The sequence below is a fragment of the Leptonotus elevatus genome, chromosome 5, assembly GCF_054856555.1.
Source record: "Leptonotus elevatus isolate MCC_2025b chromosome 5, RoL_Lele_1.0, whole genome shotgun sequence".
Taxonomy (NCBI): domain Eukaryota; kingdom Metazoa; phylum Chordata; class Actinopteri; order Syngnathiformes; family Syngnathidae; genus Leptonotus; species Leptonotus elevatus.
This window is the reverse complement of record NC_141243.1, coordinates 4780189-4795812: the sequence shown is the minus strand read 5'-3', so window position 1 is coordinate 4795812 and position 15624 is coordinate 4780189. Positions and strand designations below refer to the sequence as shown.

General features: G+C 38.1%; 1 protein-coding gene across 3 annotated transcripts in view; it reads left to right on the top strand.

Annotated features, from left to right (window-relative positions):
* Nucleotides 1-15624, top strand: part of hscb (HscB mitochondrial iron-sulfur cluster cochaperone) — a 35767-nt gene that overhangs the window by 1480 nt on the left and 18663 nt on the right. Inside the window, exons 2-6 of one of the 3 annotated variants that reach the window (XM_086075748.1) lie at nucleotides 258-354; nucleotides 2717-2806; nucleotides 2887-3031; nucleotides 3806-3853; nucleotides 13368-13634. In XM_086075748.1, the coding sequence (XP_085931874.1) occupies nucleotides 258-354; nucleotides 2717-2806; nucleotides 2887-3031; nucleotides 3806-3853; nucleotides 13368-13522 (535 nt within the window). In that variant the 3' untranslated portion in view covers nucleotides 13523-13634. Of the gene's footprint in view, nucleotides 1-257; nucleotides 355-2716; nucleotides 2807-2886; nucleotides 3032-3805; nucleotides 3854-4009; nucleotides 4319-13367; nucleotides 13635-15624 lie in introns of those variants that run through there. The other 2 variants (XM_086075750.1, XM_086075751.1) reach the window with 2 other exon arrangements.

Below are 15624 nucleotides of genomic sequence, written 5' to 3'. Positions count from 1 at the left end.
ATATACGCTAAACGTACGTCACAGATACTACAGTTTAGAATGTGAGGATGGTGACCCCAAGTGGACAAAAATAATACATGCACCTCACATGCATATACAGTACATATGCATTGAACTTTTATAATATATTTAAAAAAAATGCTTGGTCGCTGGAATGTAACCACAGCGTTAAATGAGGGCAGGATAGGTAAAAAAATAAAAATAAATTCTCAAGCAAATAATGAATTGATAATATATATGACCTTTTCCCTCCACAGCGAAGATACATTTGCACTGGACACGCACAAACTTCAGAAAAGATACTTGCAGCTCCAACGCTCCCTACATCCAGACAACTTCAGCCAGAAATCTGCGGTAGGCAGGGGTTTATAAGTGGATAACAGCCCAGGAGCTTGGTCTGTGAGTGGTCTGCCGTTTCTCCTCGTGTTGTTGAAGTGCTGCACAGCCCTCAACATACATGAATAAACACCCTTTGGAAAGTAATCTTATCAATTTTAACGGCACATTTCTGAAATATGATGATGATGATTACTCTCCTGGGTTAGATTTTTGATTTCTTTATTTTTGCCATAGAAAATGTTATTTCTGAAAGGAAACTGTACTGTATGTTTTATGCTGATTTTATCTGTTGTTTTTAAAATGGCCAAGGAAAATTGGGTAACATATAAGGAAAGGAACTGTGTGATTAATGTTATTAAACTTTCATCTGACACTTCTTCGATCCATATGTTGATTAGATAAATGACCATTGTTTATTATTGTGGTTGTATTTTTCACTATTGGGCAGTATCATCCATTGTACTTAAATGTAGTTCCTTTATTTTACACATTAAACATGGTAACTAGGTAACCACATTATCATGGCGAATAGTATTTTAGAAAATGCCATAAAAAAACAGAGTGCTGTTATTTAGAAATACCGAATGTAAACATACATTTTAGAAAAAGTGTAGTACGATACATTAAAAATCAATAACTTTTTAAAAACTCTTTCAATTATTACATATTTGTCGATAAAAAAAAACCCAAAAAACAATCCTGCGTTATTCACTGAAAAGCTTAACGATTATTATTATTATTTTTTTGGACCAAATCTATACAGGTATTGCTTTGTTGCCATCTTGTGGTATATTGTCACCATTGAAGTATGTTTAAGTGAGTATTAAAAGTAACTTCGTTTAGGATGATCAATTTCTGTGATCGACATATGCCGTAACTTTCCACAGAAATGGTCCGATCATGATCAGTGGATGATCGATCGGAGCACCACTAAGCGCACACAACAAAACCTTTTAGTTGTGACGTTGATTATTGGCAAAAAAAAATTTAAGTGCAGAGAGTCCTTTGATGCTTCAACATACTTGTTTATTTTTATGCCAAACGCCTTGATTTTTTTTTTTTGACCAAATGGTAAATAGTCACATGCTTTCCGCCCAAAGCCATCTGCAATAGGCTGAAGCTCATCCGCGACCCTCGTGAGGATAAGCGGTAAAGAAAATGGATGGTAAACAGGTGATCAACGTGCCCTTGTCGAACATTAAAAGGAAATTGCTTGACTTTAGCGGAATAGGGAATGTGTGAGGCAATGCGCCCTGAAGTCACAATCTGCAAAGACGAGGAGGCTGCGATGGTTTCTTGACGCAGAGCCTGTGTTTTGGCCATTTTATTCATACCCCCTCCGGCCATTTTTTTTTTTTTTAAATTAGACATCTTTCAGCCTCGGGGTTCCGCGTGGCGTATAGAAAAGCCATTACTTATACAAAGGCAGCCAACTACTGCATTGGTTGTTATTACAAACACAGCTCAACGACGACCGGCCCACTGGTGAAGCTATTGATTTTCACAAATTTCACAGACAGACTGCATTTACCTTCGAAGTACACTCACACCTGTCAACAACATTTGTTTCCATTTTGTCTTCAGAAAGACCCGTGTATAGCTTTAGTGCAGTCGAAAAGAGGCCACCAATTGTCAGACACAATAAAAACTCTCGAGGTCTCGATCATCTCCCGATCGCATGTTGTTTCTTTAGGAACGCTACAAGGCTTAACTTGCTTTCTTAACAGGCGTTTCACATTGCTCAGCTCACTACGCACTGAACTAAACTGGAAATTATTTTTGGAAAATGATTCTTATAGTCATGTTTGTAACAACCAAATAAATAATATAGAGCAGACTTGTCATGACAGTCGGGGATCCTTTTAAAAGTCACTGTTTCAAAACTGCTAAAAACTTATTTTCATCTTTTGCAGCTTGGTAGAGAAAGGGAAAAAAAAAAGGATATGCAAATTGTATTTACGAAGACTTGACGACTAAGGAGACTTCCATATGACATTTACAATACTACCATCTATTACTTTTTGACAAATTCAAGGTAACATTAATATAGCTATAAAACTGTTGAAATTAATGTTTGCAATTAGCTACAAGAGTTAGCGTGTCCACAATGGGTGAGATAAATATAATTGACTTGCTACGAGGCAGATAACATGGCCAACCATCAGAATCTGGCGCCTTAATTGCGTTGAGACCTGTTCCTGGTCACAAGTTCCTTTTCTGTTTTTTTTGGTTCATCAACGTACTTTGTGTAAGGCATTAAAAACACAAGTTAAATCCAAAAGTTAATCCACAACGTCGACTTAAGAGTACTGTATGTGTCAATGGTTCCGCACTGCAAAAAGGAAAATCTAGCAGAATTTTTTTATTTTTTTTGCAGGAAGAACAAGAGTATTCTGAACATCAGTCAGCGCTCGTCAACAAAGCCTACAACACTCTGCTGAAGCCTTTGAGTCGCGGCCTTTATATGGTAAGTTCAAACTCCCCCGACTGTCTCGTCTGAAAGATGCGGCATGTCGCCATGTCATGCATAATCGTTTTGCGTTCCAGCTGGAGCTAAAGGAGATGCACATCGACGACGGCACGGATTCCGGCGCAGATCCCGAGTTTTTGTTGCAGCTGATGGAGATCAACGAAGCCCTCGAACAAGCACGGACTCCAGAGGAAGCCGATAAGATCAGCCAAGACACAAAATGTAAGCAATTTGACTTAATTGGTATGAAAGTTAATTGAGTTTTTATTGATCTAGCTATGCCAGTAACGTATAGTGACAGGTAGAATAATCAAATGCTCTTCCACTAGATGGCAACATGGTCAACATTGAATTTTGTACAGCCTCAGGGGTATTACACTGTGGACGACCAAAAATGCAGAAATAAAAAATGAATAAATAAAAGTGAAAATAAAAACAGATCTCAAAAAATATATAATTAAATAATTAAATTCTAAAAAATTTAATAAAAATGGAAATAAAAACAACAATATATATGTCTATAAAAAAATTAATAAAAGTACAAATAAAAAAAAGAAAAAGAAAAATGAGTTTCAAAAAATAAAAATTAAATCTAAAAATAAATGTTGAAATAAATACAAAAATTATGTTTTGTTGTTTTTATTTCAATTTAGATTACATTTTTGAAATTCATTTTTGAATTCTATTTTTTCATATCCATTTTTATTTTCACTTTTAGTCATTTATTTGTTTTAAATTTTGGCAGTTTCGGCCCTCCATATTACACTGACCTCCATGGGTGTAAAATTTGACTTAGTAGGTTGCAGGAATTCACGACAAATTGCACTTCCGTTTGAAGCTCCTGAAAGTTTTATTTTTTCCTATTCTCCCAAAATTCACTTTGGTGTACTTTCTGCATTCAGACACCTGATGCAATGTTAGGTTCGCAATGAAAGCGCTGGTCCTTTTCATGAGCATGTGCAGTCGTTGAACTTGTCGCATCCTCCTCGCTTGCAGGGAAACTGAAAGGCTTGACAGTGAAGATAGACGGCGCCCTGCGTGCAGGTGAGACATCAAGAAGTTCCTTTGAAACGTCTTCCACATTCCTCCCACTCATTGCGTGCTAGTTTTGTAATCTATGCTGAAGCTTTACGTCGCCGAATGAGTCATCAGTTGAACCTCTTTTTGTGCTCTTGTCTTTATTTTATTTTTACCTGGCAGGAGAACTCCAAGCTGCCAAAGCACTGCTTGCCCAAATGAAATACTTCTCAAATATTGAAGAGAAAGTTAAGGAAAAACTTTCTGGATTCATGTGATTTCACTTCCCCCTGACAAATTCTTATTATTGTGACACTTGGGAAAAGTTTTGTACCGAGGAATCGTGATGACTTTGCATTGCTGCACATAAAGTGTTCATAAATATGGAAGAACCTTAAACTTAAACTGTCTCTCTCCCAAAAAAAAAAGGAAGAACCTTAAGATGAACTACGCTTCAATTTAGCTTTAAATAAATAAATAATTTAAACAGTGTTTTCACTTGATTGCTCCTCGAGGTTCATAATCAATGAAACCTTAGCTTGATCATTCCCTCGCTGTCCACAACTTCGTCAGAGAGACAAAAAAATTCCACATGCTCCTCTTGGATGTATTTATCTCAAAATTAAAGCATTGGTACAAAAGAAGTGAATAATTACATGAATGAAATAGCCAATAGAGAGGTCAAAAAAAATGTGGCTTTGTCTTACGCCATGTCAAAAAATTTCTTAACAATAATAGGTTTTATACGCCCCCACTAGTCTAAACACAGTTTTTTGATTAATCTTGAGTTTTTGGAATATGAATAATAATTTTTTTAAAAATCCTCCCGTTTTTATCCATCTCAGGCGGCTGCCATTTTGTAATATTTTCTGGGTTTGGCCATGGGACGTTTGCAAGCTTAGGCACTGTGAGGTCATTTTCAGTCAACAGTAGGGCTGAGTTAAAAAAAAAAAGAAAAGAAAAGATTAATCAAATAAATTTTCCTCTTCATAGCCCAATATCGATTCATAAAACCATAAATCAATCCTTTTAAATGTAGAGTCCAAAGTTTGCATTCAGAAATAAACACTAAATAAACACATGGAATCCTTCTCAATCACCCCCCCCCCCCCCCCTATTTGAAAAGGTCTGCTTTAAAGACAATAGAACCGGGAACTAGAATTAGAAAGCCACAACATATTCTCCACTATTATAAACTCATTTAATTTCTCATTTGATATAAAAGGCATTTGTATAACATTTTATTGTAATACAACTTATACTCGTCTTCATGTGGTTGTCAAGAGCAGGACAGCATATTCAGTTCCTCTGGTTGCCTTTAGGTGGAGACATTATACCTGTGCAGCCTGAGCTCTCGGCCCATGCTGTACAGACGTGATATGAGACCAGTAGGAAGTCCTTTATTGCGGCAGACAAGCTCTTGAATAATTCATTGCGGCCTCGTATGTGGCATCAACGCTGTGGTAATCAGGAAGAGCCGCCGAATGACGATTACCGGATGAGCCAACGATCTGTGGTCTGTGTGATTTTCCACCTTATAAAGCGTGCATCACAATGAAAACGGATACGCTTTAGCAGCGCAATGCTCATAACCCGTAATTGCTTTTGCAAATTGGAGCTCAAATTGCATCAAAGTGGCTGATCTTTGGGTGTGCCGCCAAATTTGATAAAGGAACTCGAACCGTGATATCGAGTGGTGTATGTGACACACTGGCATGAGCAATACAACATTTTACATGCATTTGTCGTCGGAGTCATGTTTGCATGCAGTCCGCCGCGCATCCAGACTGGATGATTTCATCTGCAACAACAACAATTTCGTGTGGCTGAAGCATTTTCCACTGGCGAGAGCCCTCAACACACACGCACACGCACGCACACACACACACACAGACGGACAAAGAATTTAATAGGGATGCTCGTCCACCAGGAGCCATTACTATTCATGTGGCAATCAGAAGTCATCCTCGGCGTCTTTAAATTAATGAGAAAATATGATTGACCAACAGTGAGGCCGCTGCCATCTCATGCCCTGAACTCTTTTTGAAATTGAGTTTGAAAGACACCTAAGTGGAGAACTCACTCTATAGACGGCATGGAAAATTGACTTGGATGAGGAGCTTGGCAAAAAATGACTTGAATACATGTGATTAGCATAGCGGCTTCACGGCTCAGCATCACTATTTACTTCTCCTTTTATGGTCTGTTTATCTAGAGTCAAAGGCTTGGCTGACCTGAAATATAATTTTTCGTAATATTTATAAATCTGTTTATCAGTGATGTGAAATGAATGGCTCTTTTCTGCACTCCTAATTTGTACTTCCTGGTTGTAAAGCTTTAAAATTGGTACCAAAACCTTGAAATGAGGCCGTGGGGATGTTTGTTCGTTATATTAAAGTACTGGTATTTTTTTTCAAGGTTTAAAAACACTCACTACTGGACTGTACAAAATTATTTATTTATTTACTTATATATATATTTAAAAAAAATATATATTCTTGAATCTGTGAAAATGTTCTCCAAACTTACCTGGCTGGCGCTCGGGTAGAATAATGACTTTGTACAGCTGGTTGCTCGAGTTGCGATGTTAGCGGGCTTCCTTGTTTCACTTTTGTGTTCCAAAAACAACAACTGTATTTTGTACTAAAAATAGCGTGTTCCAGAGGAATATACACGATTAGCACCCGAGTACCGGTAAATAACGCCATAGATACGAATACATATGCCGCATTCGAGGATGGCCAGAAGTTGGATTTATTAAAGTAAACAACCAAAATGGCAGCTAGAGATCAATTGTTTTTTTATTTTGGTCCTCAAAAGTCATTTTGATCTCCAGCAAACTTGTTTCCTCGCAATTTTACTTCATTTATTGTTTTTATCTTATTTCATAAGCATTCCATACAGTTCAGTAGTTCACCATATATTTCATGTTCGTACGTTGTGTTATGTCAAATATTTATGAACGAAGAAAGCTGTCTAGTTTTATACTCAAGTAAACTGTGCATTACTATTCACGGTCGCCATTGCAGAGTGACGTCACTTGTAGTCTGTCGGTGAAAACGGGATACTTTTTTTCCCCCAACATCGCAATTAGAATTTCCAAGTTCCCGTACACACTTCCTGCTTTGAACTCCGACTTCCGACCATCCTCGAACGCAGCAATAGATACGGTGTCGGTACCAAATGTGATTGGGCTGCCAGATTTATTCGGGGTCGCCTATAGATGATGTCACGCTATATGATTGGCTGGAAATTGTTCAATAAAGTTATATGAAAAAAAAAATAACGATTGACATCTAAACATTGGAAAGAAAATATTAAAGATGTCATTTAACAAAATGTATGGACTAAAATTGTAAAAACGTAAAAACATTTGTCTCCAAACTCAAAAGCTGGTTGAAAACAAAGTCTCCCTTGCCAACATGGCCGCCGCCTCTGTGAACCTTTTTATAGTCTATAGCTGCAACAATGATAGGAAATGGATTGATGGGAAAAAAATATTCAAGTCCAAGGAAAAGTATGCATCTCAAGAATTTGTGAGTTTTTGTTTTTTGCTGAAACTTTGCACAAAGACCAATATCTTTTGTTGTTTTTTTCCAATTAATAACAGAAAACTCACCAAATGTGCAGATCCGTGCTCTTTTTGCTGCACAGCAATATCTTCGTAATACACAATAATGAGAGTGAGTTGAATTCACACCTTTGGTAAAATGCATTTGTTTAATTCTAGTCAGAGACACTCCAGATGGGTCGTCTCGCAACATCGTTTGTTTCACAAATCCATCTGGGTATGAGATCGAAACAGTTTGGAAAATAGAAGGCACTTTTTAAAAAAACTAAATAAAAAAGCTGGCATTCGGTATATAAGAATGAGAATTTGTCTACATTTCCTTGATCAGCTATAACTTATATATATATATTATTATATTTATGATAGACAATATAAACATGCTTAGTCATGCTATCATGACAGTCATGCTGTCCAACCAGTTAGTGAATAATATTTGAGAGAAATTGACCTTTTGTGTGTCTAGAAAAAGTATTGCATCAGAAATGGGAGTAAAACCAAAACTATTGTTTTTTATTTGTGTTCAGCAGAGATGCCAAAGTTTGGCTTTAGCCCCTTGTGCTAGCTCCCTAGCAGGTAAATGAGCACCCGGGGAGCTAGCTAGGGAGCTCGCTAGCTAGCACAAGGGGCTAAAGCCAAACTGTGGCAGGGTTTTTACTTTCTGGACTTGGATTTGCCACATCCGGTGTTCAGTATTGTTCAACTTTGCCTGTCTCATGCTGCGCTTCTTAGCCGAGACTTAATCAACAGCACCTCTGCTGGTTGCATCAAAGTATTACCCTCCATTTTCCTCTCAATTGCTTGAAGACACAATCTACAATTAGTTCCAGTCCATTAGTAGACTTCTCCATGATTCCCACCCATCTTCCACGTGCCTCTTTGTTTGACAAACATCGGCCAGAAATCCAATTTGTGAGCTGCAAATATTTACAAGCATGCAGTCATTTTGTTTACGGCACATTCGTTCATCCAATCGCTGCTGGCGATTTCTCCCTAAAAGGATGCTGATTGGTTCGATCACTTTCAGGGGGCCGCAATTGTATTATCTTGAATTGAATTGATTGAAAACCTCGAGCCTGGTATAAATTTAAAAAAAAAAGAGCAATAACTTAGAATGAATAGTGAACGAGGACATGCATAGCGGAGTGGGGAAATGAACTTATTTGTGTTAAATGGGGCAAAGCGTCTGATAATCGTGTCACAACAACATTCGCATTCTTTGAGGTGCTTAGATTGGCCTCCAGTAGTTTTTCTAATGGCGCATGCCGTAGCAGTCGTGTGAACATTATGGACTTAACATATTGAGACTAATGTGTTCTTTTGTCAAACAGGCTGACCATAATGTTCACATAATAACATTAAGTCTGCCAGTGAAGCACTCGTAGAGTAGCAGCAACGCTTCTGACAGTAACTGATAGTTATTCCACTTTATATGGTCCCGCGCTTACAATCCCATCTGGACCTTCGGCAACTACACTGTGCACCCCCGCGCTCAGTGATACATCATTAAGGTCATTAAGAAACCTCGTTGGTTGGCGTCACTCCGTGACGCACACATGCCACTTAAGTGCAGTGATGTCCCACCAGGTAGTCGGATCCATCATAATCCGCCATTATCGGGTTTCCCCTCCCAGTTGTAATCCATGTTTTTATGTTCCTCTCATGCCTAAGAAGCCGAGTCTTGTGTGTTTTATTTCCTTTTGGTCTTTTGATACAGTTTGATATCGGATCTGCTTTAAGCGCTGTCAAATAAGCAAAAAGTTAGAGACTTTGCCAAAGTGTCTCCTCACACGTAGCATCCACTTTATGAGCGATAAGGCTGAGTGCGCTAGTAGCTCCTCAAAGAAATAAAACAACACTTTGGGGTATTTCTCCTGACCTTTTGGGTCATATTTAAAAAATATAATATCATTTTTAAATTAAATGTGAGCTAGTGGTGACTTTACATATAGGGTAGAAGGGGCAGTGCCCAAATTTGATCAGTCAGGATTAGGGCCCGATCATTTTTATTTAGGCCGATTACAAAATTTGGCAGTAAAATTCCAAGAAATGGTCAAACAGCTGATTCATTTAAAAATATATCATGGCTAAGTTAATGTGATTTTCTGAACTCTTATCGCTTACAACAGCAAATATTTTAATTACAGGCAGACCATTTGACTGTTTTACAATACTTGTCTTTTAGTATTTGATTCTACAATAGAGATAAAAATTGGGAAAAATCAGCAGATTTTTCACTGTTCACTTTTGTATGGATGTAATTATCATTGCCGTATGTTGTTATGTTAGGGTTGTGTAAAAAAAAAAGTGTTAAAAAAAATTGAAAAGGACTAATATCAGTAGATTGTATCTGTCAATTAATTGGTTGGGCCCTAGTCAGTATACATGACTACTTTTGTATTAGCAAATGATTGACATGGTTGGGGTTTTTGAGGCTAGCTACAGTATGTTGTTCGAAGAATTCTTTCCAAAGTCTAGCTAGATGATCTTTGCTTAAAGGAACATTTAGTGATCCCTAGCGCCATCTTGTGGTCAAAGAATAGCATTAGAGGCACGCCGGAGCATGCACACTACGGTGGCTACCACCAATTCTTATTTTGCATGAGCAAACGAGCATCTCGGCGAGCGACGGCGACTTGTTAGCCGTTGTGAAGCTCGGCGAGCGACGCCGAAAGACCGAGCGAGCCGGAATTAGCCGCAGCAGCTAACAAGAGCGGCTAGCGGGAGTTAGCCGGAGCCATAGGCTGGAGTGGCTAACAAGAGCGGCTAGCGGTTGTTAGCCGGAGTCATAGGCTGGAGTGGCTAACAAGAGCGGCTAGCGGTTGTTAGCCGGAGCCATAGGCTGGAGTGGCTAACAAGAGCGGCTAGCAGGAGTTAGCCGGAGCCATAGGCTGGAGTGGCTAACAAAAGCGTTTTGTGGGAGTTAGCCGGAGCCATAGGCTGGAGTGGCTAGTGGGAGGAGCTAGTAAAAAAAAAAAAAGCTTGTGAGAGCAAAGCAGAAAGTGACAAGCGATGGGCCCTAACTGTAGTTAGTAAAACTCCAACGGTGGAAGGTAAGCTGCCCATTGGGTCCAACACTTGATGCAATATCAACCGGGCGAGCTACATTTGCGAAGTAGCAGGAAGATGGTGGCGAAACAGGGCGTTCAAGTAAGGTGAGACAACCGCCATGTAAAAATAATTAGAGATTACTAGACCTACGGTTATATATATATATATATATATATATATATATATATATATATATATAAAACATTTATTTGAGAAAACTTATTTTTTTGCATACTATTGACAGTCTTCTTTTTTTTTTTAATGACTGAATTATTAGTTCACCACTAGAGAGGACTTATTGAATGTCCCTTTAAATTCAGTAATACTTTACTTTTTACTGAGCAGTTCATTTTTTAAATTGGTCAATGGGGTCGTTATGATTTGATCTTTTTAAATTCGCGTTGGGAACAAGTGGCAGGTTGAACGTGACGTGATCAGGAATAGAATCTCTTGTTGCCCCTATACATTACTTTTCATACAAAGTTTGAGTGAGGCTGAATCGAGCGAGGCACCTTGGGTTGAAATGACATTTACCGTGTCCGACTTCACCTGAATGCAAATGCGCATTAAATATAAAATGATATTTTTCATTAATCCTAAATATGGAGCCTTTTAGCGGCACGTCCGCGGTCAAGTCTCCGATGGAGTGGCTAACGTGTCCAAGTGGCGGACTCGGAGGCCTCGTGTGTGCAAAGCAAGGCGAGGAAGCGAGTGGCTGCGTGGGTGACTAATCCGCTGTCTGCCAGCCAGTGCTAAAAAGCATCCATTATCATATTTATTACTCTGAGCGCACGCACTTTGATGAAGCCTAGGGTTCTTTTATTTGAATTTTTTGTGCATTGTTGAGTATTTAGGTCATATTTAGCACGGGGAAAATAGCCCTGTGAAACACGCAGTGCTTTTTGTTGTGGATAATATTCAAATGTTCATTTAAAAAGTTGGCTGTACTGGGAGGATTGCCGAGATGTCTGTGGATGGTGTGACTATATTAGACATTGGTTGTGTTTCACACAATTAGCTAGCGTTGGACAAAGATTGTCTGGACACAAACCATGTGCTACCTCTCTTAGGGATGCACTTCCAGCACATTTAAAGTCATCCAACGGGAGGAAACTTCTCTTAATGCCATAAAACAGTGGTTCTTAACTTTTTGTTGGAGGTACTGAACACTTCTTTATTGAAAAATAAAATACAATCATTTTTTTTCAAATTCAAGACATAGGTCTGAACAGGGAGAGGAATCTTTTCTATCGAATCTGGCTCTCTTCATCTTGAATTTAAAAAAAAAGTTGTGTTCTTGTATTTCCCATCTCAATGCATCTTAAGGAAGTGTTCCTTGAGTTTCGCTAGACAGCTAGTTGTGTTGGACCAGATTTGCTCAACTTGGCATTGCATGTCATCACTGTTGTTGAAAACAGAAGAGGCCCCAGAATTTAACCCTGTGGAACACCATATTTAACGTTATACATGTCTGTGAATTCCTATTGCACATGTTCGTCCGACAACTTTCTTTCTTTCCTTTTTTTTTCTTGACATAGTATGAAGGGATTACAATAATAAAGAAATCACATGATGTACCCATGGAGGACCAAAACTGCCCAAATAAATAAATAAATAAATAAATGACTAAAAGTGAAAATAAATACAACTGTATTTATTTATGTATACATTTTATTTTTGTTGTTTTTATTTCCATATATATATATATATATATATTTTTTCTTAGATTTAATTTTCAAATTATATTTTTTTAATACCAATTTTTATTTTCACTTGTAGCCATTTATTTATTTAGTCATTTATTTATTTTTGAATTTCGGCAGTTTCGGTCCTCCGCACGTACCATCACAACAGCCACAAGTCGACTACTGAGCGCACCAAATTCCCTTCAGCACAGATGGACCAAGCAATGTAGCGTGATCACCTGCAGCAAATGATGGCCAAGCGTGGCGTATCATTTGAGTCGGGTGTGTGTCTTTACCTCTGCCGAACCCCTGGGGTTCGATCAAACCCAGGCTAAGAACCACTGCCATAAAATTAAGGATTTGATATTGTTTGTTATACAGGATTTTAAAGTGGCCTTTGGTGTCAATAAACAAAATTTAGTTTCAGTGTTTTAACACATTTCGTTGAATAAAATCTAAATTACCTTCTTTCACACCAAGCAGCCGTAACATTACGACCACTTGCGCAATCTAATCCAATTTCAAGAGCCTTAACATAAAATCTGCCTTTACAAATATAATGCTCAGTCTTTATTGACACTGCCGAAGAGGTATTAGTTTAAATCTTTTTGTTAGTGTCCATTTTGCAGTCCTCTCATGAAGCTGAATAATTAATTAGAAACACCTCTTTGTATGAAATAGCCAAATTGATGTAATTCTGAAGGTGACAATTGGTCTTTTATCGGATTGTTATTTAGCAATCATTTTAAATTAGTAAAGAAAAGCCCTCTGAAATGAACGCGAATTTTAAATTCCACTGTTGTGTCACTGAAGATGATGAAAAAGCGCTATAAAGGATGAGCACAAAATGGATGCAATCTTCTCGGGCCGGTGTATAAATGGAAGAGAGAAGGAAAAAAAGGGTTTTGTAGCCTCCGCTTCCATTTCCTATTATGCACCGAATCATATCACGCTAGCAGCTGAGACATATGGCACACACCAGGTGTCAGTGTAAATAAAACATTATTTGTGCGATGTTACCGCTTGTGCAGAAGCCTCTGAAAACTTTAGTTTCCTGCTGTTTGGACTTTCCTTTTTGACCAGCGCCATCACATAATGACTATATCCATCCTTGCTTGATCTTAAAGCGATTGCAACCCCGCTCGCTCGCATTCCCCACTTTAGCGGGTTTCTAACAACAACAACAACAACAAAATAAAAATCTCTCTCTTAAGACAAGCGGTTTTATCGTTTGTAGGTTTTGAAATAAAGTCCCCGCATGCTGAGACACACAAACAACCAGCCAGAGTTCAATCTGACGACCTCGGTGAACACTTTGGCTCACGGGAGGTTCGAGAAGTCATAGATGTCATTTGGAGCCAGGCCACTGAGTGCTTTCAAGGTAATGACTAGAATTTAAAAAAGAAAAAAAAATCAATGAGGAACATAATTAGTAGACAAGTTGAGGCACACCAACACACAATATGTGCAACTGCTGCAAGGGATGCAAAAAACAAATGAAATGAAATAGATGCCAAATGTTAAAATGGCGTCATTATGACACACTCAAATGCAGGAGTGATGCTTGTGGGCCTGTTTTAAAAACAGCTTACCAGTGATGGGATATTGTGATTTCCTAAAATATTTAATTATCGTTGAAAAATAAAAAATACTGTAATGTCATAATTAGAATGTAAAGAATGAAACTGCTGGGCTACTATTTCTAGTGTATGCGACTTGGCTACCATTTGTTAGCCTATATATAGCTTTTTGCATTGTTTGCTAACATGAAGCTAATTGGATTTAGTGTTACCTACCTAATTTAATCATCGTTGAAAATTTTTAAATACTGTAATGACATAATTAATTAGAATGTAAAGAATGAAACTGCTGTGCTACTCCTTGTGTACATGACTTGGCTACCATTTGTTAGCCTATCTGTAGCATTTTGCATTGTTTGCTAACATTAAGCTAATTGGGTTTAGCTTGGCTTTAAATATGTGGTTGGTTTAAATGTACAAAGAGTATTTTTTTCTCTTTGTTTAAAGTTTTGTCCGATGGTTAATTTCAACTGGGAGTGGCAGTAAAATTGAAGCCTATTTTTGGAAGAATTGTTCACTAGTTGTAAAGGTGATGTTTGTTATAAATTGAGTTGTATCTCAAATTCTGTCCGCAAGTTAAAGCAAAAAAATTTGCTGAAAGACGGCTTTTATCTCGAAACATACTAATGTTGATCCGCTATTTGTAGAAATTTATTTTTTTCTTCCAGTAGCACTGCAGTTCTAAAACTACACTTAATACAATACCTTTGAGATTGCATCAATCAAAACTGAGCATTATTATTTATACCATAAATCTATAAATAATGTATTGCTCATGCTGGTATTGCATGTGTTCCTAATGTCGTGAGTGCACTGCTGAGTGTTTTGAAATGCATTTTTATCGGCTTTCTGCAAACGCTCTGATCCCGCAAATCGATATCAGGTGTCTTGAAGATGAAGGTGCTGGGACACATTCTCTCGCGATAACACTATGACACAGTTGACACGAAAAACAAAACCTACCACTGCCAGTTGCTATTTTGCTGAAGTTGCCAAACCCGTCACTGCATGGTCAGCTCAAAACGCAGCTATTTATATCTCCGATGTCCCTCACCACTGCACCTTGACAGCGCAATTACATGTATGGCTAACTGTTGTATTTATGTCTTTTTCACGGCTCATACTTGACGTTTGTTATCCGGGGTACATAATTGTACAACCTCCTTATTTCTGTTGGTTATTTTTCACTTTCCCTCTCAAAAAGAAGAAAAAAAAAAAGAGTTGTACAGGTTATAGGTTACATTTATGGGAGTGGTAATCGCCGCAGTGACCAAAACATACCTAATTAAAATTAAACTGCAGTAATAAACGAGACCACCAGAGGGTGCTGGAACTGCACACATGGAATAAAACATCACCTTTTTAAACAGATTTGCTGCTTTTAATATCGTGTCATGACAATGACGATACCGGAGGAATTTAAATATCACAATATTGCCTTTATCGTTACATCTCTAGTGTGTGAACTTTTTACATCACTGCATACTGACGTCCACCCTCGCAGACGCTCTTCAGATTCTTGATAGGGATAAGTCAGCGAATGGTTATGGCCATAGCCTGAATTGTTCATTTTGATTTATTTGACACTAAGTCTTTTTTTTTAGCTCACTGCAAAGGTTTCTCCTCATGAGATCGGTGACAGGAGGCCAAAGTATAATTTCATGCATGTCTGCAAGCCTATGGATGATCCAGCATGGAGGCGTTCTTGGGACTCCAGCTTACAATCAAATGGTGTAAGCCGCATTGTCAATGTTCAATAAGCCCCGGTGTGAATATTAATGTGAAGCAGCAGGGGAGCTTGCATTGCAACAACCAGCTCTGAAAGTAACATCCTTTTGTTGAGTTGTATTACCATAAACAAATACCCAAAAAAAGATATTGCCTCCACTTCGCTTACCTGTGATTTTGACTTCA